Source organism: Colletotrichum tamarilloi (assembly GCF_030869305.1).
Source record: "Colletotrichum tamarilloi strain Tom-12 chromosome Unknown Scaffold_3.1, whole genome shotgun sequence".
Taxonomy (NCBI): domain Eukaryota; kingdom Fungi; phylum Ascomycota; class Sordariomycetes; order Glomerellales; family Glomerellaceae; genus Colletotrichum; species Colletotrichum tamarilloi.
Genome location: NW_026849386.1, coordinates 1,322,280 through 1,344,618, shown reverse-complemented (window position 1 = coordinate 1,344,618; position 22,339 = coordinate 1,322,280). Strand labels below are relative to the sequence as shown.

At 53.5% G+C, this 22,339-nt stretch overlaps 8 protein-coding genes across 8 annotated transcripts; 2 read left to right on the top strand and 6 right to left on the bottom strand.

The window, feature by feature from the left end:
* Window positions 1-230: 230 nt before the first annotated feature.
* Window positions 231-2,807, bottom strand: CTAM01_01618 (ATPase; the record flags this gene model as incomplete). Its single annotated transcript, XM_060517660.1, has 4 exons — window positions 231-1,487; window positions 1,543-2,501; window positions 2,556-2,724; window positions 2,787-2,807. 4 exons carry the CDS (start codon window positions 2,805-2,807, stop codon window positions 231-233), a joined length of 2,406 nt encoding a protein of 801 aa, XP_060388121.1.
* Window positions 2,808-3,643: 836 nt separating this feature from the next.
* Window positions 3,644-5,186, bottom strand: CTAM01_01617 (autophagy protein Apg6; the record flags this gene model as incomplete). The annotated part of the gene is made up of 2 exons (XM_060517659.1): window positions 3,644-5,043; window positions 5,102-5,186. The coding sequence occupies 2 exons, from the start codon at window positions 5,184-5,186 to the stop codon at window positions 3,644-3,646; spliced, it is 1,485 nt and encodes a 494-aa protein (XP_060388120.1).
* Window positions 5,187-5,824: 638 nt separating this feature from the next.
* On the top strand, window positions 5,825-9,355 carry CTAM01_01616 (uncharacterized protein; the record flags this gene model as incomplete). Its single annotated transcript, XM_060517658.1, has 1 exon — window positions 5,825-9,355. The coding sequence occupies one exon, from the start codon at window positions 5,825-5,827 to the stop codon at window positions 9,353-9,355; it is 3,531 nt and encodes a 1,176-aa protein (XP_060388119.1).
* A 723-nt stretch (window positions 9,356-10,078) lies between these two features.
* CTAM01_01615 (casein kinase II subunit alpha) lies at window positions 10,079-11,550 on the bottom strand (the record flags this gene model as incomplete). The annotated part of the gene is made up of 6 exons (XM_060517657.1): window positions 10,079-10,195; window positions 10,255-10,674; window positions 10,730-10,924; window positions 10,989-11,167; window positions 11,294-11,335; window positions 11,478-11,550. 6 exons carry the CDS (start codon window positions 11,548-11,550, stop codon window positions 10,079-10,081), a joined length of 1,026 nt encoding a protein of 341 aa, XP_060388118.1.
* Window positions 11,551-13,235: 1,685 nt separating this feature from the next.
* Window positions 13,236-13,777, bottom strand: CTAM01_01614 (uncharacterized protein; the record flags this gene model as incomplete). The annotated part of the gene is made up of 2 exons (XM_060517656.1): window positions 13,236-13,694; window positions 13,745-13,777. 2 exons carry the CDS (start codon window positions 13,775-13,777, stop codon window positions 13,236-13,238), a joined length of 492 nt encoding a protein of 163 aa, XP_060388117.1.
* A 425-nt stretch (window positions 13,778-14,202) lies between these two features.
* Window positions 14,203-14,740, bottom strand: CTAM01_01613 (uncharacterized protein; the record flags this gene model as incomplete). The annotated part of the gene is made up of 3 exons (XM_060517655.1): window positions 14,203-14,258; window positions 14,320-14,443; window positions 14,501-14,740. 3 exons carry the CDS (start codon window positions 14,738-14,740, stop codon window positions 14,203-14,205), a joined length of 420 nt encoding a protein of 139 aa, XP_060388116.1.
* Window positions 14,741-15,482: 742 nt separating this feature from the next.
* CTAM01_01612 (uncharacterized protein) lies at window positions 15,483-16,941 on the top strand (the record flags this gene model as incomplete). Its single annotated transcript, XM_060517654.1, has 2 exons — window positions 15,483-16,071; window positions 16,124-16,941. The coding sequence occupies 2 exons, from the start codon at window positions 15,483-15,485 to the stop codon at window positions 16,939-16,941; spliced, it is 1,407 nt and encodes a 468-aa protein (XP_060388115.1).
* A 367-nt stretch (window positions 16,942-17,308) lies between these two features.
* On the bottom strand, window positions 17,309-21,627 carry CTAM01_01611 (uncharacterized protein; the record flags this gene model as incomplete). The annotated part of the gene is made up of 2 exons (XM_060517653.1): window positions 17,309-21,071; window positions 21,179-21,627. 2 exons carry the CDS (start codon window positions 21,625-21,627, stop codon window positions 17,309-17,311), a joined length of 4,212 nt encoding a protein of 1,403 aa, XP_060388114.1.
* Between the last annotated feature and the right edge of the window lie 712 nt (window positions 21,628-22,339).

Here is a 22,339-nt window from a genome sequence, read left to right as displayed (position 1 = left end):
TTCGAAAGGTGAGTGAAAAGGGATAAGTTGGTTTACAGCTGAACCACAAGGAGGCACTTGTCAATTTATTAGTTAACTCATCAAGTTGTTCTAACTATCCAACATTCAATGCTCATTATGTCAATCTTATCATAGTCTTCGTGAATAACCAGCCTACAAAGCAAAAGGCCACCCGAGTTGAACAATTAAAATCTGCCCAGTCTCTTCAAGAAACACCCAAACACGAAAGCTTAGTCAGAATAAATATCTCCTTCCTCTCCCTCACTCTCACCGACCTCGCTCTCCCCGTCATAGACACTGCCACTACGGAGGTAGTCCCTGAAGCCGCGGCTCATCTTGACCACAGCCCGCAGGTGCTTGTCCGTAACGCAAATACGGTCGGTGCCCTCCTCCGCAGCATCGCTCTCGGCAAGCGCGAGCGCAGTCTGCAGCGCGTTGCGGATCTCGCGACCGTTCCACCGCAGAGCGCGTACATCGCGCGAGTCGTAGGCGTACTCGCGCGTAGCGATCGCAACACGCACGCGGCCGTGCGAGTCCCTGTCGAGACGCTCGAAGTTGTTGGCCCAGATGCGCTCGCGGTCGACATCCGTTAGATTCTTGTAGTGCAGCGCGACGTGGATGCGCGAGGTAAAAGCCGCATCGAACGCCTGGACGCGGTTCGTCGTCAAGAAGAGCACGCCGCGATAGTACTCGAGCGCGCGTAGGAACACCGAGACGAGGCCGTTGCGGGCAATGTCTTTTGCGCGGCGGCGCTCGAGGTAGACGTCCGCCTCGTCGAGGAGGACAAGGGCGCCGAAGCGCTGGCCCAGCTCGAGGAAGTAGGAGAGGTTGTGCTCCACGCTGTGCGAGTTGACGCTGAGGTCGCCCGAGGTGAGGGAGATGAGGGGTCGATTGGTCAGCTCTGCGACACACTCGGCGGTGCAGGTCTTGCCGACGCCCGGGGCGCCGTGGAGAAGGAAGATGCGGCCTTCGCCCTTGTTCTTGATAAAGTCGTTGGCCCAGGGTGAGACTTTTCCGGACTCTGCTGCCGCGAACTTGCCGATGAGGGCCTTGACTGTCATCTTGATCTCGTCGTCTAGGACGAGATACTTGAATGCTTCACGGTCTGTGATGACGGGCTTCACATGGTCGAGGTTCAAGTGGCCCCAACGGCGATCGCCGAGAAGGAAGGCCGGAATGATGTTGGTGCAGGCAATGTAGAAGATATCGGAAGTAGGCGCTGGCGATGTCAGGGGATTAACGTCGTCAAAGCCCGCGAACGGTGATAAGTCGGTGCGATCGGTCTCCTTGGTACATTCCTTGCAGCCGCAACGTGGAAGGAAATGCGGGAGATGGTCTTGAGCAGGCGGCGGTCCATGATGCTGTCCAGGCATCATGCCTGGGGGCACTACTTGACGTGGCGGGCCCGGAGGGCCGTTCCGGTTCTCTGGTGCACGGAAGTTGAAACGACCGAAGCCTTCGGCATCGCAAATCACTCGACCAGTCATCTGTTGGAAGTTTAGTTGCTGTCATTAATCAAAGGGGCCAGGTAGGAAGACTCACATAGCCTGAAGGACCACGGCTGAAGATCGGGCCCGAGTGAGATCCAGGTTGAGCCTGCACAAGCATTCCGTCATACTCCATATAGGTTGGGCGTTGGAGAAGCTCCCAGTACAGCTTCCCGAGCCTCAGCTGCTTCTGCAGCATTGCTTGCGGGTCATCCTGGAAGAAGCGAGCTGGAATGATCTTCAGAGAAGGGATGATCTGCTCGCCGGTCCACGAAGGAATAGTGAACTGAGACATTTTTCGGTTCATCCGGTTGTGTCCCATCTCAAGGACCCAGGCAACCACCTGCAGGTGGCGGTTGCGTCCACTCAAAGTGACATCCTGGTAAGTACTGCTAATGACGTGGGGCTCCCAGAGGTCATCATGATTGACATAGATGACCTCACCTGGCTTCAGAGCCATCCAGTAGTTCTGGAACGTTGCAACTGGGACATTGCGACGATGTCGTTCTTGTTCAGTCCGGATAGACTCCCCGACAGCCTGATCGATGAAACTCAAAAGAACATCAATGTGGTTCGCCGTCAGACGAGCGTACTCGGTGGAGTGGCTGGCAGGCTGGTGGAATCTGTACTGTTTGAGGGCGTCGAGGTGGTGCACGATAACTCGGTAAGGAGCATCGATGGTCACCGTGTCTCCTAGAAGATTGACATTGGGGTAGTATGCTACAACCGCCCTCAATGCGTTGATGAGATGCGGCGAGTGGATAATCATCTGCGTGCGTTCAATCTTCCCGGCCTTCGCGCGCTCATCATTCTCGCTGTCCGAAGACGCCGACGTGTAATCATCGTCGGGATATCTGATATGCGGAGACCGACGACGACGCACACGTCTGATCTTGGCACTGGTGTTGACCTTTGTCACGATCTCGAGCACAGAATTGACAGTCCGCTGAGTGGTCTCGCCGTCCTTCTTCCCATAGTCGGGGATCTCCTTGAAAGGATTGCTGCTCTCACGACCTGGTCATGTTAACAGAGCGTAACGGAAAGGGGCGATCAGTGTTATTGACTCACTGTCGATGACTTTGCCACCGATGCCCAAGTATTGCAGAACGTATAGAATGTCTGACGGTGTCTCTCTTTCCAGGCTTCTCCTGGCTACGAGAGCCTGGCTTTGCTTGGTGGTGCGCCGGTAGTCAACTTCCTCGAAGCTGACTGTCGAGCCGGCATCATCGTCAATGGTCTAAAGTTTATTAGCTAGTCTGCACAAAAACCCCAGAATGTAAGGTCCATCAGCAATCTTACGTTGTCTGCTTGGCCACCCATGACAGGCAATCTACGTCAGGTAAGAGTCCTGGTGTTACACGGCAAGAAGTAGGATAAGAGAAAAGAATGACAGGCTGGATGACGCCGGAGACAACAGAAGTAAAGTTGATGTGGATGAATCGATCCTTTTTAACGCTCATGGCTCTTTGCGGCTCTCGGGTTCATCGGCAGGCGGCAGCAGGCAGGCTGAGCAGCCAATAGAACACTGTCTTCTATGCCAGGTCATGGTGCAGCAGATAAGGCGAGCTATCACCCCGCATCTAGGCAAGTAATATGGTCGCGAAATGACTGATTGGTTTTCTTGGAAAGAACAGTGCATTAGGCTTGCATGGGTGTGTTCCGTGGTGTAAGACAATTGAGGCAGCCGAGCGGCTTATGTTTCGTGAGAGCGCCTTGCTGCCTGAATGGCCGCAGACTGCCACCAACAGGCGTCAACCAAGGCTGACTTGGCCAGCTGCATGCAGTCAGATTGCGACGTGGGAATATTCGCAATTACGTCACGTGCTTTGAATCATCGTCCGGAAGCTGCATGTCAAGTCTCATCGCGAGATGATTGCAAGGTAGTTTATGAGTTGCCAGTGTTACATGCTAGGTTGGTCCCAACTCGAGTCTACGATTGGGAGATGTCAGCACAAATAACGAGATCCTCTCCAAGGATCTGCAAGCGATTTTCCAGTAGGAAGCAATAACAAGAGAATGAATGCACTGCTTCTTGTGACCTGTTCATAGTAATACACCGTGAACTCCAAATGATACGCTTGATCTATACCTGCCAAGAAAGCTCCTCAACTCCATGATCCGAGTCCTGTTTGATATGCGTCGAATTTGTGCAGTCATTATTGATTATTCGCAGCCCTCGCGCTCGTATTCACGTTACTAGCGTGTGCAAGCAGAAATTTGCAGCACGTTAGCGTGAGCTTACACGCCTTCGTCCACCCATCATCTTGAGCAATGCCGAGCTTGATGCTCACATCCATGATCTTGTCGCCCTCAATCTTATAGGGAAGGCTAAGTGGATGGCCGTCGGCCGCCGTCTGTCGATGCACGAAAGCGCCAAGCTGTCGCACGAGTTCAAGAAATGCTACCATCGCATTGTCGAACTTGCGGTGCATGAATGTCAGTCCCAGAGGCAAATCTCCGTTAGAGAAAAGCTCCAGAACATGCTTCTTCGGAGCTGGCGGTGGCGCGTTCCGATGCGATCCTAAACGGCTGGCCGTTGGCGACGGGAGTTCAAACCGAATGATTTTTGAAGTGCTTCCCATGGGCTGCGGCTCGAACCCGTCAAATTTGTAGCCTAGCTTGTCAGCAACTGTGACTAGCAGAAGAAGGGCGTGGCCCCATGCTGCATTGATCTCAGGCCAATCAACAGGTTTGTTCGACAGTCGGCCAAGACGGAGCCCGTTGATAGTAGCAAACGTGCCGTCGTGGCTGATGCAGAACGTGTCGTTGTATACGTTTGAGCGTTGCAGCTTCTCCAACAGCTGAGCATCGTTATCGAACCTGGAATTCGTGCTGTCGCGCTCGTTTTGAAAGTCGGCAAGTTTGGTAGCAAAGGCGTTACGCTCGCGCCAGAACTGCTCTTCTTCGTGGTCAAGCTGTTGTGACTCCTCCTCTAAAGCAATAATCTCCGCGTCCACAGATGCCTTTTCCTGCTCCAAGCGTAGCAACTCAGCCATGGCGTCTGTCTCGGCCTGCCTTGCCTTCTTCAGAGCTTCCTCTTGGGCTTTGACATCCTCCTCGTTCGGCTGGTCGCTCTGCACTTGTTTCAAGAAGCCGACATAGGCATCGCGCTCCCTCGCTGCAGCCTCAAGTTTTTTCTGAAGACCTTCTACGAGCATATCGGTACACTCGACGCAGATGGGATGGTCGATGTCGGATCGCGCGGAGAGGATTTCGAACAACTTGTTGATGCGTTCTATCTCGTGCGCCTTGCTACCGCCGCGCTCTTCTTCAAGAGACTTCTGTCCGCCCTTGTTCCCCCTGTTTGATTTCGTATTCGATGGCAGCGGATCGGGTCGGGAAAGCACTGGCTGAGCGACTTGTGACTCGGTAAGGTAGATGAAGGACATGGTCGAATCTCGTTGCGCCGAACTCGATGGCCCACTGCCATGGCGCTTGAACGTCGCAGAGGCCGCATTCTGCGAGACCTTGTCATAGAGCACCTTTCTTTGGCCATCCTGTGGATGGTATGGCCGTGATGAAGGCGTCTTCTTGGGTGACTGTTGTGAGGAAGAAGCTGTTTCGGTTAGCTACCTTGCGCGCGCCGTTTCGGATGAGGGAAAGCTTGTGCTGACCGACGAGAAGATCGTACGCCGCAGGATTCAACTCCTCGAGGGAACTGTCTAGTCTGAGCGGCGTGCGACACTTTTGGCAAATCATTTTGCTGTGTCGCGCATGTTGCAAGCTCTGAAATTAAAGGGTTGAAGGTAGGAGGGAGGTCTTGTGATGTCACCTAAAGGGCAGTGGAGGTAGGTACCTGCGGATGTCCTGCAGACGCTAAGTTCACCCCCTAGGGTGCCACCACTCTTGCTGACAACTCGATGAGATTTCCCTTCCGTTTCCAGTTTGCGCTCACTTTCAGCTTAAAAACGATTCAACCTGAGCTTTCCGTTATGTTTCTACTTGTTTCGATCATGTATTGTGATGAGTCGATGATATTCTGGACCACTGAAAGAACAACTGAGGCAGCTGTGGCACAGATTAGGTAGTCCGCTTGGGCATTCGTGAACCTCAACTTGATTGTTTTGCGCCCAAATCACATTGGTCAACGAAGACAAAGAGCATTGATTCATGAGCCCATACTCCAAAAGCTATAATAAGAATGAGGTCAAAGTTTCCTGCGACCTGCTCAAGCCGGATAGCTTGGTAAATTGCCTCGTGGTAGAACGGATCATTCGTCGCACACTCAGCGCAGTTGTCGGGTGCCTCTGGCAACGGCAGCACCCCACGTGGCCCGTGCTTTACACTTTACGCGAGAATTCGATGCATCCGTGCACCGCGTCGAAGCGCGTCTTTCCATGCCGAGTTCATCAAGTGACGCTTATTCGGATCTCATCATCGCCGTTTCGTTCTCCATAATCATTAATGTCCAAGCCACCGCCTTCTCCAAGCGGCATGAGTTCGGGGTTCTAAGGCTTCTGACCGGCAACATGGAACCGCCCACAAAGAGGCCAAGGCTCGATCAAAAGCCAAAAGAAGACGAAGATGACGAGCTCAACTATGAGCCCGAGGAGGTGTCTCAGATGCGGGATCCCGGCTTTCGCTTCGAACAATCCCGTGCATTTGCCGCCTTCAAACTGAAATCGACCTTTGAGCACATCTTTCAAAAGTATGAAAAGGACTTCACAGGTATCGGTGATGAAATCGACCTCAGGACCGGCAAGATCATTACAGATAATGGTCACTTGGCCGGCATGAGATATGAGAGAGACACCGGAATCCCAGAGGATGACGATGACGAAGACGAGGACGAGGGTGTACTCTTGGAGGAAGCATTTGCATCTGACGACGATGAGGAGGATGGTGGCTTAGGCGAAGATGATGGGGGCGAGGATGGGAGCCCAGATGCGTCAGACAACGAAGACGATGAAGCATCTCACCCAGGGGCCCTCATAAGCAAGCAAAAGGGCGAACTACGGCAGCACCCAACCCGGCCGAGTGTCTCGCCAGGCGTATCAACACCAGGATCTGATCAACGACTGTCCAGCTTTGCTCAACCGCGCCAGCCAGGACCCAGCACCTCGAATCCGTCCTCAGATGTTTGGGGACATGAACCAGAACCTGTCGATCCAACTTGGAGGGTCCCCGAGATCAGCAAGCCCAAACTTGGCGACGACTTGATGACAAAACTTTATGGTGCCAGATACCGCTTCCCCACCAGTCGAGGATTCAAGTCTGTGTGGTCTTCGCGGCGCGATACCGATGAGGAGAAAGCATTACCTGAGCCTGCTCAGATCGACATGAAGCAGCTCATCCGCGCGAGGAACGAAGTCCCTAGGATGGCGAGACCAATGTCAACAAAGTTATTACAGGCATTCACCGACCAAGACGACGATAACGAAGACGATCTTCTTGGAGTTGCCGTTGTAGATAAGGGGCTTAGGGCTGCGAAAAAGACATCGGATAATACGGATACCACCTTGGAGGAGGCAGTAGGCACCACTGTCAAAAACGATGCACGAGAGCTTGAACCACCTACCGAAGCCAAACCATCAAGTTCGAAACCCGCCATATCAAAAACCCTCTCGAGAGAGATTGGCTGGCTCAATCAGAATAAAACTTCTGTGAAAGAAGGCCCAAGACCGAGAAGACAACTCATCCCAGCCAAAGTTATCAAACCAGGAGGAGTTTCTCAAGAGGCAGAAGCTACCAAGCCGAGTCAACCAACCGAAAAAGAAGCTCAAGACCAATCGTTAGGATTACCAACTGAAGTTGGAGTTGAAGCTGGAGCTGAAGCCGGAGTTGAGGTTGAGGGTGACCAGAACTCGACTAGTTTTGTGACCGAAAAGGAGTCGCAGGACAGGCCAAAGCACCGATTCGTGATCGAGTTGTTCTCCAAGATTCCCTCCCCAGAGGAGATCACATTAGTCGAAGATCCCGAGGATATGGATATCTTTGAGTCGGATCACCAACATGAGGCCCTGGCGCCCCAGCTTGCTAACCTGACCGTCTCCGAAACCACTTCGACAGCTCTTGTGACAGTGGGCGATCCTGCGGCTGGCTCGGTCGAGACGGCTGTGCCTGTCAAAGCACCAACTGCGAACCCCGCTGAGCCGCCGAAGGAAACATTCGTCAGGCATAGAATTGACTCCTCATACGACTTCTCTGATGACGAGGAAGGTATTCCCACAACTCGCATTAGAAAGCTTCGCAGCGGAAAGGAGATGGATACTATTTCGGGTGCGGTTGAAGTGGCAGACCATGCAATAGAGGCCACGTCCGGGCCTTTGGAGAAGTTATCGACATTAGACGACCACCGGCCATCTCGTGTGGAGTCCAATGACGGACCGTTCACGACCAGCAAGATGGCTTCGATAGAACCTAGTGACATCGACATCGGAATCTCTGAGCAGCAGGTCGATGCGCTCGCAGAACTTAGCGAGGAACAGGGAAGTCTTCAAATCGAAGAAGTTAGCGAGAGGCCCATTGGGTCTGACATGAACTTCACGATCTTATCAGCGGAAGTTCTCCCTGAAATCAGTCCGATAGAGGGACATTCCTCCACAGAACCAACGAATCCGGCTGGTGCAGAGGCTCCGTCGCAAAATGAGGTCTTGGCGGCGCAGGAGCCTAAGATTCAGGAGAGCTTAAAGCAGAATCTCCATACACCCGCCAACCATAATGTGCTTGGAGAAATGATCTTGGAGGAGGCTCAGGAGATACAGGAGCAGATTCATGACGATTTCCAGAAACAATTTCATGAAGAGATCCAGGAGGATATCCAGGAGGAGATCCAGAAAGAGATTCAGGAAAACATCAACGAGGAGATCCAGGAGGGTACCGATGAGCAAGTCCAAGAACAGGTCCAGGAGCAGGTCCAAGAGGAAGCTCAGGATGGGACTCGGCAAGGCACTCAAAGTGAGCCCGAGGAACTCCAACAAATGGGAGAAACACAGCAAGACGATGACGAGGAAGTCATCGAGCCCTTCACAATCCCCCTCGGCCTCGACGACATCGACGAAACAAGCGCGCCCGAAGCCGAACCCGAATCCGAAGCAATGGAGATTGAGCTTCCCATTCTCCCACCACAATCAAGAGGAAGCCTCCTCGGGCCGCCTCTTCGAAGAGGTCGTCCGTCATCACCGACAAAGTCCTCGGGAGCCGTCGACAAAACAGCCACATCGCCCTTCAAACACATGCGTCTCCAATCCAGCAGTCCTCTAAAGAAGTACTCCGTTAGCAAATCGTCAGCCAAGACTAGAAAGGCCGCCAGGCCCCGCGCGTCCGCCAGCTCAGAGCGTCGAACAAAGCCGAGAAGCCACAAGTCTGCATCATCAACACTCGCAAAGTCGGAATCCCTTACACCCCCACCCTTCTCTGACCCCTCGCCAAATTTCACACAGAACCAAAAGGTCGTCCCCAGCACACCATCCTCATCGTCGAGACACCACCAACCCCGAACCACGCGCGACTCGGCCTCCAGAAACTCCTTCATCTCCCTCCTCTCCGACGACGAAGACGAACTCACCCTAGACCTCTTCAAAACCCACACAGCGGCCTCGGGCGGCGGCTCATCGGCCGAACGTAGACGCACATCCTACACCTCGGACCTCCTTGCCGGACCGCACACCAAGATCACGACGCCCATGAAGCAGAGAAGCCCGCTCGTTCGCGGGAGCGGGAATACGGGTGCAGCAGGTGCGACCACTACAGGCACAGAGACTGCCAGAGGCAAGAAGCGTAAGGCGGCGTGGGCGTTTGCCACGCCCACGCGAGTTCACTTTGGCAGCCCGTCAGGCTCACTTGTCCAAACGCCCGGCGGGAATATGAGGCGCTGTGGTGAGGATGGATTTCGATGCGACAGAGACTTCTGCTTCACTTGCCTGTAGGGTCAAGGAATCAAAGCATACTTGGAGAGCGAGGTCTTGTCATGGGGGCACAGAGGAACCTCTCTCGGACGCGCAGATAGAAACAGCAGATAGCGGGGCACTTGTGGCCTTAAGGTGAGGTCATGGAAGCCAAGTAGCTTCCTCATTAGTCGCTACATCAGATGAATACCAGAGAGCTTCTGTAAAGAAAATCATGAAAACCACGTTATGCAAAGTCATGGATGTCGAGGGGCAGTTGGAACGGAAGGGGCATGGACCTCGCAAACGCCTTATCCCCGGTGTGGTGAAACCCAGATCCTTACGCAAGCCAAATTTCCTGTCTTCCACCACATTTCTCCATTCGTCCTCGCTGCTCCTTGCTTTGGTCGACGTTTGTACGCCTAAAATATGTGTGTAGACCACCTTTCGTGTCGTCGCCCGTGAACAGGTACCCATCTTGAAAAGTCATTTCGAATAATCATTCCATGTATTGAGACTGAGGGAGGTGGAAGGTCCGCTTCATGCTTCTTTGTCCCGTTGATCCGAGCCATGTTCACTCCTGGAAGAAGGGACTTTAGTCTAGAACCCGGGCCGGCTTGCGGTTGCAGGGTCTAGTCCCGGAGTGACCGCCTGCGCCGCCTGCAGTGTTATGCCTCTTGCGTACAGTCTATGTGCAGAGGGAAGATCCAAATTGTCGCGTGGGGTGTGAGTAGTTGCGAAACCAAGCTGGCCGACGACTTAGACTCAGTTGCTGCTCACACCTGAGGCGGTCTGGTTGGCCAAGTGCTGCTTGAAAACCTCGGGGTCCCGAACAGGGTTGAAGTAAGGGTGTGCCTGGGCTTCCTTAGCAGTAAGACGTTCCTGCTTGCGTGTCAGTACATCGTCCTCGCCTAGTCTCGCCTCGCATGGTGTCAACATACTTGATGGTCGTATCGAAGAAGCTTGTCCAGGAAATCAATCGCTTCATTGCTGACGAAGCGCTGGTTTTCCGCGGTGACGAAAGAGTGCCAGGGCTTCTTCTGGAAACGGCCGAGGATGTCGTCATACTGCGCATCGAGCTCGATCTCGTACTTGTCGAGGTAGTCGAAGAGGTCGTCCGTACCGAGCACCTTCGCAATCTTGACAAGTTGGTCTGAGTTAGAGTTGCCATGGAAGAACGGCTCCTTGCGGAAGATCATGGAGGCAAACATGGCACCCAGACTCCACATGTCCAAGCTGTAGTCGTACTCCTGGAAATCGACCAACAACTCGGGACCCTTGAAGTATCTGGAAGCCACGCGCACGTTGTACTCAGTTCCCTGGTGGTAAAACTCGGCCAAACCCCAGTCAATGAGTCGCAACTGGCATAGTATTAGTTTCAAGACCATGATGTATTCCACCAAGCGCGATACGTACCTTTCTGTTCTCATGATCGATCATAACGTTGTGAGGTTTGACGTCGCGGTGCATGATGCCCTTGCTGTGACAGAAGTCAAGAGCCTTCAGTAGCTCATTGATGTAGTAGCGAACATCAAGATCGTTGAATTTGGGGTAGAGGCTTCGGAAGTCGGTGTTATTGACATGCTCGAAGATGAGGGATGGCGTCTTGCTCTACTCGAAAATGCATCATTAGCCCACTGACTTGGCGAATGATCTTACGGCAGAATTCGCTTACTTGTGAGTCCCTGACCACGTCCAGAAGAGCCACGACATTGGGTCCTCCCGCCAAGTTTTGCAAGATCTTGATCTCACGCTTGATCTTCTTCTTCTTAACAGGCTTCAAGACCTTGATGACGCACTTCTGGTAGTTAACGACATTGATGCCCTCAAAGACCTCGGAGTATTTTCCGCGACCTGTTGTTGAAGACCTGTATCAGCCAAATATGCTTTCTTCGGTTCGACTCGTGCGCGCAGAGTATGCGGCGGTATGGCGCATGCGCGCGGCGCGGGGGCCACCCTCGGCGGAAGCACAAAACGTACCAATTTTCCTAACGACCTCGTAGTTCTCGAGAACCCCCCAGCCTATTGATTGAAAGGTTAGTAACTGTGAATCCGTAAAGTTGGGCAACGTATGGTGAGTAGGTATGGCGAATGCAGGTCGCATACACCTAGTCGATCTCTGGGCGAGAGAGACAAGGTAGGAAGCGCGAGGTTGAAAACCTACTAATGTTGACTGAATCGTAGTCCCAGTAGCTGCGGGGCATGTTCTGGTTGACATCTGCGTAGACCCGCGCCATGTTGGGCGACTTTTTTGCCTACGATCGTACGCAGGTTTGGACAGGGACGGGGTGGTGATGTTGCGTGAGGTTGGATTTTGCGGCGGAGGCAGGACGAGGAGGAGGGGTCTCGGCGTGGCTGAGGTAGCCTGGCTGGACGTGGAGCGGGTGGTGGTGGTGGGAGAACGGGGCAGGGAGTAAATCAAGGTGGGATGTCTAAAATCAGGCTTAGCGGTCTGGAGCCGTGATTGGTCGTCGACCGAAAAGGCGCCTTCCCACTTATCGTCCTGGCCGCCCGATAAGACCAAGTGATCCGTGCACGCCCCTGCCGTCCAACTGTCTCGACCTGTGTCACGAACCTTGACTAGAGTCCCTTCGGCGCGATGGCTACAGTGATTGTAAGAAGTCAGTCATGCGCTCAACGGGAGGTCGCATAGTAGGGTTCCAGACAGTCGCTGTTCATGAAGGAAGGCAGTGCTTTGGAGTAGATCACCTTCTCCTTCACTGGGGCTCGTAGATGGTTCAGGAACATCTCACTCGAACATCAAACAGACGGTTGGTTGCATATATCATTGGATCGTTGTCAATTTAGCAAATTCAGGGCAACAGTACTGTTCGAAAGACAAACGTGTTTGGCAATTCCAGACATTCTGTATTTCCTTTTCCCATGACCAAAGGTAATCATCAAACGTTTCAGACCGACAGTAGCAAACAAGGGTATCATATCAATCATTCCTCCGCAAGACCAAGACGTCCATTCCTTTCTGTTCCATTGAGACATCGTCTCATCCTCACGTCCTTCATGTGCAACTTCCTGTTCCCACACGACTCAAAAGGCCACTTCTGCCATCCCAATGTGGGCATTTTATGCCTCTTCTCATCTTCCTGTATGGCATCTTATGCCTCTTCCTATGTCGCCATCCGGCATCCAACACCTCTTCCATACCGCCACGAGGCAATACATGCCTGATTCGATTGACCTGGGAACCAATGTTAGCAGATGTCCCTCGACTTGAGTAATTGCAAAGACCAAGAAGTGCGAGAGAATGCTGTCAGAGAGAAGATTATTGCTCGACATGTCCAAGCTCAGTGCGACTCAGGCGCCGGAATTGGCCGGCAGTAGTCAGCTCTGGCAATGGATCCGACTAAGGATGACGATACAAGGTTTTCATCATAGCATACAGGGTATTGGGGTAAAGAGAAAAGAGAAATGAACATACCTTCAATGACAGTGGATTTTGGTGGATTCCCGCACATCAAGCCCCGCGAACCGACGGAGGCATTTGCCTCGACGTCAGCGTTCAGGTCGTCAAGCAGATATGAGAGCGTGTGTGAGGCCCCCAATTTCTGCGACAGTTAGAACGGTGCTGAGTGCACAAGGCACTGCAGCACGTTGCGCGAGCGTAGGGAAAATCCTCAGCGTGGTGGCAAAAGCTGGGAGTGCATGATCGTGTCTGTATACAAAAAGTGGCGACCTCTAGTTCTTTCCGACGACCGGAAGGTCCACGGGTCACTGACCCAATGGTTCTTTCCAGCCGCCAGAAGGTCTAGAAGTGGCACACCCCCAGTTCTTTCTGGTACCAGAAGGTCCATGGGTCAATGACCGCATGGTTCTTTCCGGCACCAGAAGGTCTAGGAGTGAACACCAATGGCATACAGATCCCCGACCAGAGGCAGCCAGCCCGGGCGTTGATGGCGGTGGAATGTCAATCGTAGTCGAGGGTGTCAAGCCCCGACTCGACGACATCCCATGTGCGTTTGCGGAGGTCGGGCTTGGGCTCTTGGCCCTTGCCCTTCCCCCGTTTCTTCTTCTTGTTCTTAGCAGTTTTGCCCGGCGGGCGAGATGGCTCGGCAGCCCGAAGGGTGCCATCCTCGCCAGTCTCACCTGCCTGGCGTACTGCCGTTGAACGTCGCTCTTGCTCTCGCTTGATGGTTTCGAGCTCAGAATGGCGAAACATGGCGATTTGGTCGTCAGTGAGTGTTCGTTTGACGCCATCGTAATAGTAGCCGAGATCGTCTTCTTCCTCGAAGACGTCGCCATCTTCTTCGACTGAGGCATTGGTGGTTGCAGCGTCCGGCTGATGATTTGGATTCAAAAAATCAGCTTGGAAATTGCGGACTGCCGCACCAGAGAAATGAGCCTCGAAGAATGCTACCAAGTCGTTCTGTGATGAGAGTCAGTATGAAAATTGGAAGGTATCGATGAGGGACTCACATTGCTGACGCTTGGTGCAGCAAACGATGGCATCATTTGGGCCAGCCAGCCTGGGTGGAAGCTTGAGGTTGGTGGGTTGATGTGGTGCTTCTTGACTGTTTTTTTTTTTCTGGTGTGGATGTTTTGTAGGAAAAGCGGTTGAATGAGGGAAGATATGATGGAGATGGGTGTTGAAGGAAGGAAGTTGGGTGGAGGAAGATTTGAGAGAAGGAAATTGTTGTAAGAAGGAAGTAGGTAAGTTGAATATTTGGATGGGAGGACCGCGGGATCAGCGCGTTGGGCGCCCGGAGCTTGGATCACGTGTGGGGCCCGCTTCACCACCATCACTCAGGGAAAGTGGGAAGGGGACGCGAACCAGCGCGCTCCTGCTTGGGAAGTCGAACATGTGTTTTGTGCAGTATTTTGCACAGATAATCAAACATTGTGATTGCTCCTCCTGTCTCCAGCCTTGATGGCACTTAAGACTTGCTTAAGAGGGCGAGGGCGCTTTGGAAGGCCCGGAGAACCTCAGTCACTGTAAATGAGCTGTTAGTCGGATGCACTTGGTAGCGAGACAATGATGAAGGAGAACTTACTGTGTTCCTGCTTCTGAGCCATGTTCTGTTCCTCCAGATTGACAAATCTCTGTCTGGTATGAAGGCGCTTGACTGCGCGCTCATTGTCATGGGCGCTGGAAGTGGATGCCCAGACGTTGAAGTACTGTAGCATGATGGTCACCATGACTGTAAGTTGGAAAAAAGCGGGCATCGTACATACCTTGACAAGACCGTCGAATTCGAGCAAGAGCTCGCGCTCCTTCTCGTCTGCATCGGCGAGAGCCTTCTCGTACCTGGCTTCGAAATCGTCCCAGTCAAAAGCCGGAAAGACACCCGGAGTGCTGGGGGTGTTGTTGCCGTTGTCCTGACCGTTGGCGAGTTGCTGGTCCAAACGAGGCTCAGGTGTCTTCGTAGTCTGGAGGGACTTAGCCTTTTGCTGGTTGTTTCCCGCGTCGGCCATGTTTGCTGATGGGCCTGAAAAGTTGTGCAAGGAAGTTGAGGGACGAAGAAGATAAGCTGAGAAATTCGATGGTGAAGGTTGTTGTTCTTTTTTGGGTTTTGGTTGTGTATGGGAGTCTTTTTTTTGGTGCGCCTTGAAAGTGCTGTTGATTTTCGGGTGTAGAGAGAGGCAGGCACTCAGGGTGTTACTGCCGCTTCCAGGGAGGTAATACGACAAATGGCTCCTGTAGCGGTACCGTTGGTGTTTCCTGCCTGCCAAAGGGACGTTAGCAATCTGACTGTCAGAAGTTCAAAGTGTGGCGCTAAGAAGGAAGCAAGCGCCAAGGGAAGAAAGTGTGGCGCAGGAAAGGGACATGGGGGAGGGTGCCATGGCCCATGGGGTCACCCCTGCTGCCTGTCGGAGTCCGCTTGCGCCAACACCAACGGCAGTCGAGTGTTTCCCATTCTGGCCCATTCATTGTCTCTCACCCGACCTCGTTCCCGTGACTCGACCGACGACCCAAGCGACCTCCCACTCACAGGTCGTCTGAACGCCCCGATCGACGCACCTTGCTTTCCGAGAGTCGGCGTATATATCAAGTCGGTGATTCCTTCCAGGGCCTTGGGGGGTTTCTCTCCAAGATCCACTTACCGGAAACTCAAATACCAAACGTCATTCCGAGGGAACAACGCTCTGTGCATGCGCCTCATCGTATCACATCTCGAGTCGCCGCCTGCCTGGAGTCGACCAGAAAATCGCCAAAATGAATTGCGACATATGCTGTAGGCCTCACAATGCTCAGCGTCTTCCCTTTCTCTGTGCCGTCGATGCTCGCAACCACTGCTATGAGGGTCGCATCAAGAATCTGCAGGCGCTGATGGAGAATGAGACTCTTCAAAAGGAGATCAACGACCTGCTTGCTCAGGACAAGGCAGATGATGGCCCTGGTCGAAGTGTTGTTCTCGAGTCGCTGAGTGCCTCTCAAAGATCGGCCGAAGATCGCACTGAACAGATCATCGCCCAAGCTGAGAAACTCAAGGGTGAAATTGCCGCTGCCAGAAAGGAGATTGCTGATCGCAGAGCCGCCCTCATTCGCCGCAAATCCGACCTTGCATCTGCATCGAGTGGCATAGCTGCTCGGAGAACTAGACAGCTGGAAGAGACTGAACGCTCCATCTCGGTTGCCAAGTACAAATGGACCCGAAGTGCGGACCAGATGTCGTCGACTCGATCTTTCTTGTGCATGGAGGCCGCCAAGCTGTATGGACTTCGTCGCATCAAGAAGGGATCATCTGCTCGGTACGAGTACAAGATCGGGGGTGTCGACATCGTCGATCTCTCATCTATGAATGGTTAGTATCGCACTCCAAACTTGGCGAGTGACACTTAAACTGACCTTGACAGTTATTTCGCCCGAACTCTTGTCCACCTCTCTCGCCAACATCGCCCACATTCTAGCTTTGACAAGTCATTACCTCTCGGTTAGGCTCCCTGCAGAGATAACACTGCCGCATCGAGACTATCCGCGCCCGACCATCTTCAATCTTTCCTCGTCGTATCAGCATGGGGAAGTGCCGTTTCCTGGAACCTCGCCCGTTACCAGCTTCTCTGCAGAAGAGCGCGAGAGCCAGCCGCAGTACATGCCTCGCCCGCGGCCACTCTTCGTCGATAAGACTTTACCCATACTGGCCAAGGAAGACCCTGCTGCTCATTCCTTGTTCCTGGAGGGCGTGACATTGCTGGCGTACGATATTGCCTGGGCCTGCAGTACTCAGGGCGTCTTTGTAGGAGATCGTAACTCGTTCGAGGATGTGTGTCATATGGGCCGCAACTTGTACAACTTGCTCATTGGCCAACAACTTCACAGCACCCAGACTGGTCGCCTCTATCCACCTGCAACTTCATCTCCCGGGGCGAAGCACGATGCGCTTGATCAAGAAGAGCTCGGTAAAGCTCCCTCGTGGATGGGACGATATTCCCATGGCACAGCTCACGCTTTCCTTGGCAGCGCAGAGGGATCCGAATTCATTCGCGGTTTCAAGCTTCCCACCCCCCTGAAGCTTGCTGATAGGCTCAAGAAGAAGCTTATCAGTGAGGTTGCCGTTCCGGAGTGGGAGGTTCTCGAGGACGATGCTTGGGCTATCGACGAAGGCGAAGGTCAGGCGAATCGCGCTGTCGGTGGTGGTGGTACAAATGGCTGGACAAAGGTGAAAAACAGGTAATCCGAACAAACATAGCAAACTCTTCGTACGTCGGTAATCAAACACCGCGTCAGTCGCTCTCCGTCTTCCAGTCTCTCTGGTGCTATGTGATCGTGGTACAGGTAGATGGGTGGTTTTTTTCGGGTTTTGTGATTTTGAGACTTTTTTTTGGTGTTTTCTTTTTCTCTCTCATCGACTTCCTCTTCCATTATCTGCTCTCTTGATCTCGTCTCAAGAAACTTCGTAAGTAAGCTCGTACGCGTGCGTGTGGGTGGTTTTTTTTTCGGGTTTTGTGATTTTCGGACTTTTTTTTGGTCTTTTCGTTCCTTTTCTTCAATCTTGCGGTCCTCGACATCTCGCTGACTTCTTGATATCGTCTCAAGATTGTTCATTTCTTCCGGGCTTCTCTGATCTTCTGAAGCCATGGGTCCATAATCTCAGCCTGTGATTCGTCATCATTAGGTACAATGAGGTGAGCGACGAAAGTTTCCGTCACAACCAACTCGGCCCATTTGTCAATGAGATCATCGAACATACTACGGAAGATGCTCTGTCCCCTGTTGTACCGCTTGTGTTCCATGAGCTCGCCCCATCTTCTGATAGCCAGCTGCGTGAGGCTTTTGGGTCCGTACATCTTCAACTGGTCAGAATCGATGAGGTCCCATAACGGTTCGAGAGATTTCTTCAGCTCGTCCTCCACCTCCGGGGATCCAATCACTACCACGAGTCCAGCAAGCGAAGGAGCGACGGCAAGCAACGCAGGACTGAGCTTCGACGCAGGACTAGGCTCGGACGAAGAATTGGGCGCAGGCAAGGGATTGAACTTCAAAGGCGTAGTTCGAACGACGAAAGGGGCTGGCACCATGGGAAGTGGCGGCAGAAGCCGGGACTTCGCTTCCTTCTCGTCCAACTCTTTTTGTTCCTCCTGGAGCTTCTTCTTGTGGAACTCGTGCTCTTGTGCCTGAGCGCGTTGCGTTTCCTCGTCTCCCAATCTACGCCGACGCAACGGGGCGATTTTCCGAGGGGCAGGTTCTTCGTCCTCAGACATTGCCTGGTCGTCGTCCGAGTCCGAAGGGAGTTCCGATAAGACCTCGGACTCTGGCGTTGGCGATCGGGAGGGAGGAGCCTCGGAGGTTGAGGCCTCGGGAGTAGGAGCCGGCCCCAGAGCCAATGCCAAACGACGGCGACGCAGTGGCATGACCTTGCGCGGCGGGATGTACTCGTCAATTCCTAGGAACTCTACCTCGCTGTCTGAGTCGTCGTCGGACTCGGGTTCCACCTTCTCGGGCTCTGGAGGCAGGTCTCGAAGGACGAGGGTCTGTGGCGTCGCCGAGGGCATTGGCGGGGGCGGCGCTGGCCATGAGAGACCAGGAATCGTCGAAGGCGTTGCGAGGAGGCCAGTTCCAGGCACAGGCGGTTCAGGCATCTGAAGGATTGTGGGAGAGGGCGAACTGTCCTTGGGCTCTCCGGGTACTTTAGATTCTGGCTCGGTGGTTGTCGTGGGTGTCGTTGTCTCCTTTTGAGATTGCGCAGGGGGCTCAGGCGCACGAGTGACGATGGGAGACGGCGATCTACCCTCAGGCTTTTCGGTAACGTCTGTGTCAGGCTCGATGATTGTCTTTGACAGCGGGCTCGGCTTGCGAGATCCGGCAATATCCAGCGGAAGGTCCGTTCTTGGCTGGGAGACTGACTTGAGCGAGCTCACTGGTAGCAGTACGAGCTTCGACCCAGTGTCCGCCTTTGCGGTAGACTTCCAGTTGTCAGGGGCCTGGACAATCAAGGCGTCAGGACTGTCTGCATCGGGTCTGGGAGAAGCATCAGGCCCTATCGCTGCCGTCTTTTTCTTCGGCCGAACCGGGGTCATCAGCGGATTCGCGGCCTTCTTGACAAACTTGATTCTGATGGGCTTCTTTGGCACCTGTGGCTCAGGAGCTGCGGCAACGGTGACCTTGTCGACCTCCACAACCTCTGGAGTAGAAGTGGCCTGGGCTGGAAGAGATACCGAAGAGGAAGATCTCTCTTCCTCGACGTTCTCCCGCGACTTTTTCAAACCCGGCTCAGCGCTGACGGGGACGGGGACCTTTTCGACCTCAACGAAGTCGGGAGGAGGACCAAGCCGGGTTACAGAAGGGGACACCGGGGGCGAGGACCACTCCCTTTCCTTGTTCTCTGGGACTTCTCTTAACTGGGACTCAGAGCTTGCGGGGCCGGGGACGTCTATCATTTCAGCCTCAGGAGCAGGTCGAAACTGGGCGTTGGGACGGTCTACCAAAGGCACGGCAACTTCTTCCATCTCAAGCTCGCGGTTAGGGCGGATCTGGGGTGCATCGAACATAGGTTCGTCCAGTACCTGCTGCGGCTGAGGCCCATTCGGACGAGGAGCAGGTGAGGGCGTAGGAGGTGCAGAGTCAGAGCCCGAAACAGAGCCATCTTCAAAGTCGGATTGCGAGAAAAGCTTCAGAGGAGAATCCTCGTCCATTTTTTCGTTCTCCTCGTCAGACTCTGTTTCGGCGATTTGGGACTTCTGCTGAGCGTCTATCTCCCAGTCCATTTCGCTGTCGGGCAGACCAGGTGTAACGACAGGAGTTGCAATCACGGCCACGGTAGCTGCCTTCGGGGCTTGAGAAGTCACCAGGATTGACTGTGCTCCAGGAACTGGCTCATGGAGTTTCTCGGTCTTGGGAACTTCGTTGGTCTTGGCTGAGGCATTGACAGAGACAGCGGCAAGAGGTGACTGGGAAATCAGAGGAGTCAGGGTGCTCGGCGCAGGTTCTTCATCGGGGATCGGCGCCGGTAGAACAGGAACTTCTGAAAGCGGCAGAACGACCGTGGGCTTGACGATGGCGGTCTTGATGTGGGCCTCGAATATATTGCCAACTCTAGGAGAGGTACCAGGCGAGGATGTCTTATCTCCATTCTTGAGTCGCTTGGCCTGAACCACGAACATGTTGTCTGAAGAGAGCTCTCCAATGAGCGAGGGCAACTTCTCAGCGATCTTAGGCTGGGGCTGAATAGCGATGACAGCAGCTGCATTGAGTTCTGTGGTAGATGTGCCGAGCGAGGGCATCTTCTCAGTCGTCTTGGATGGCAAGTTCAGATTCGGGGAGGCATGAACTGAGGAGTTCTTCTCGTCAAGGGTACTGTGCGAGAATACCGGAGAGTCGGGAAGGGTAACAATCTTCTCCAAGGCAGCAAGAGTACTTGGCGATGGCATTGGGCTTGCAGGCGGAGCATTCACCTTCGTAGCAGTCAAGTCAAGCTCGGCCTTGGCGCTGTCGGTCTTCTTCGGCTCGACTCGCAAGGTCGGTACCGGTGGGGTTGACGAGGAGGTGACTAGCGATGCTAAAGACAAATGCTCAGGACTCAAGTTCTGCGTTGGCTCAATGAATTGGACCGTCTTGAAGTTAGCCGGCGAGGGCATGACCGGAGCCATCGACATAGGCGAGACAGTGATGGGCGAGAACGAGAGACGGGTGCGATCCGAAGTCTGTGTTGACTTTGTGACTTGAATCATCTTGCTCGACGTCTGGGCGACATCTGCAACATGAAGATGGGCGTTCGACGTCTGGCTTGGGACGCTTGCTTGGCTGGTGCTCTTGTCGACATCGAAAAACTCGGAAACTGGTCGCATCGTGCTCTTTCCGCGGTAGGTCTGGATCAGGTTGAAGTTTGACATGAATTGCTGTGAGACGAGGTCCTGCTGAACCTTGCCGTACGCTTCAATCTTCGAAGCCAACACCTGGTTGCTTGAGGCGAGAGACTCGTTGCTGGCTGCCAAAGCGTGGTTGCTGGCTGCCAACGCTTGGTTGCTAGAAACAATCTCGCGGCGAGCGTCGATAGACTCACGGAGGCTAAAGTTTTGCTTGCTGACCGGCTGGGGGTGGTGGACGAATCCTTCAACGCCACCAAGTCTCTTCTGGATCACTTCGGGCAGGTTCTTGGTCTTGTCGATGACGAATGTGGGACGGGGACGCTCTTTGGCGAGACGTGCCTTCAGGCGAGAGTTCTCTGCCTTTCTCTGCTCGATTGCCGCAATGTAAATCGCCCACATCTCGCATTTCTCTTCCTCTTGCTTGGCCTTTAGGGCTTCCACATCGGTCTGAGAAGCAGGTTTGGGGTCGCTCACCGCCTGATTCGGTGGCGAGGGGGGTCTGTTCCTGTTGTCAGCATATCGTGAAATAATTTCAATGAAGAAAAGAAGGATATCGCTCACATAACAGAGGGATCACTCTCGCGCGACCAATACTATTTGGTCGACGTCGGAGAGGACACCTCTGGCCAGGTACCAGGAATCCTGGGCTTTCGCTCGATCTTGTAGACGCCCGAGACATCATCCACGTCGACGCGGAGAAACAAGGGATCATCTTTGCCGTCGTCCTTCCATCTCAGACTATACACCTCAAGGCGTTTAGTCGCGGCGATACAGAGTAGACGAACAGCAAGAACGAGTGCGCAATTGAGCGGGGTAAACGGTGCCAACTCCATGTTGAAGAAGGCGCGGAAAGCTTGGTCACCGGTGGTGAGGAGATAGGAGATCCAGTCCCAAAAGGAACCGGAAGCTCCTACGATCTCGCCCATCCACGCGGATTCCGTGAAGGGTTCGACGAAGTCGTACATGAGGCTGTACGTGGTGATTAGGATGGAGAAGATCCACCTCCAGATGGAAGCGGAAACTTCTCCAGCCTCAGTCAACCACGCGAGATCCATCGTGAGGTCTTGTCGAGTAGCAGGGAGTAAGTGAGGAAGTCGTGAGTCAATTGGAAAAACAAATCCGCGGCGCGTGCAAGCAACAGCAGCCGGGAAGAAATAATGGGTGATGAATTTCGTAATCGAAGCGCGACAAAGAGGGAAAGGAGGAGGAAGTTTTTTCAAAACTTCGCCGCGAGAAAAAGTGATATGGGCAACGGGTGGGTGGTGGGCCGGCTGGCGGTCAGCGGTGGGCGGTTGGTTCGTTCGGCACGTGATGTGAAGAGAGGCAGGGCTTTCGGATAATTCACCTTCGTCTTGTCTGCTCAGGTGAAGTTCATGATAATGTAAGGTGAATATACCAGAAGGGAGTGCGTATTCAGGATCAAGGTGGGTCTAGACGGGATAATGGTGGCCCGGTCTGGGTGGAAGGGGTAGTGGTTTGGTCGGGATAGCGTTCTTGAGACATCACTTGTCACGTTGTAAACAAATATTCGCACATCAGTTGGACGATTCGGCTATGTAGATGTGGTGTTGATATTGCTCTTTTGTGATGCACCTTGGTGAGCAGTCGTTCACCGAGACCCAACCCTCATCCCGTTAAGCTTCAGTTGTAGGGATTATTTGCCCTGGATGTTGATCGTTACCTTATGTGTGTCTCATGTTTCGCTCAGTACTTATCTCATGCTGACAGAGATCATACATACCAACTGCTCAAATTCAGAATCTCTGC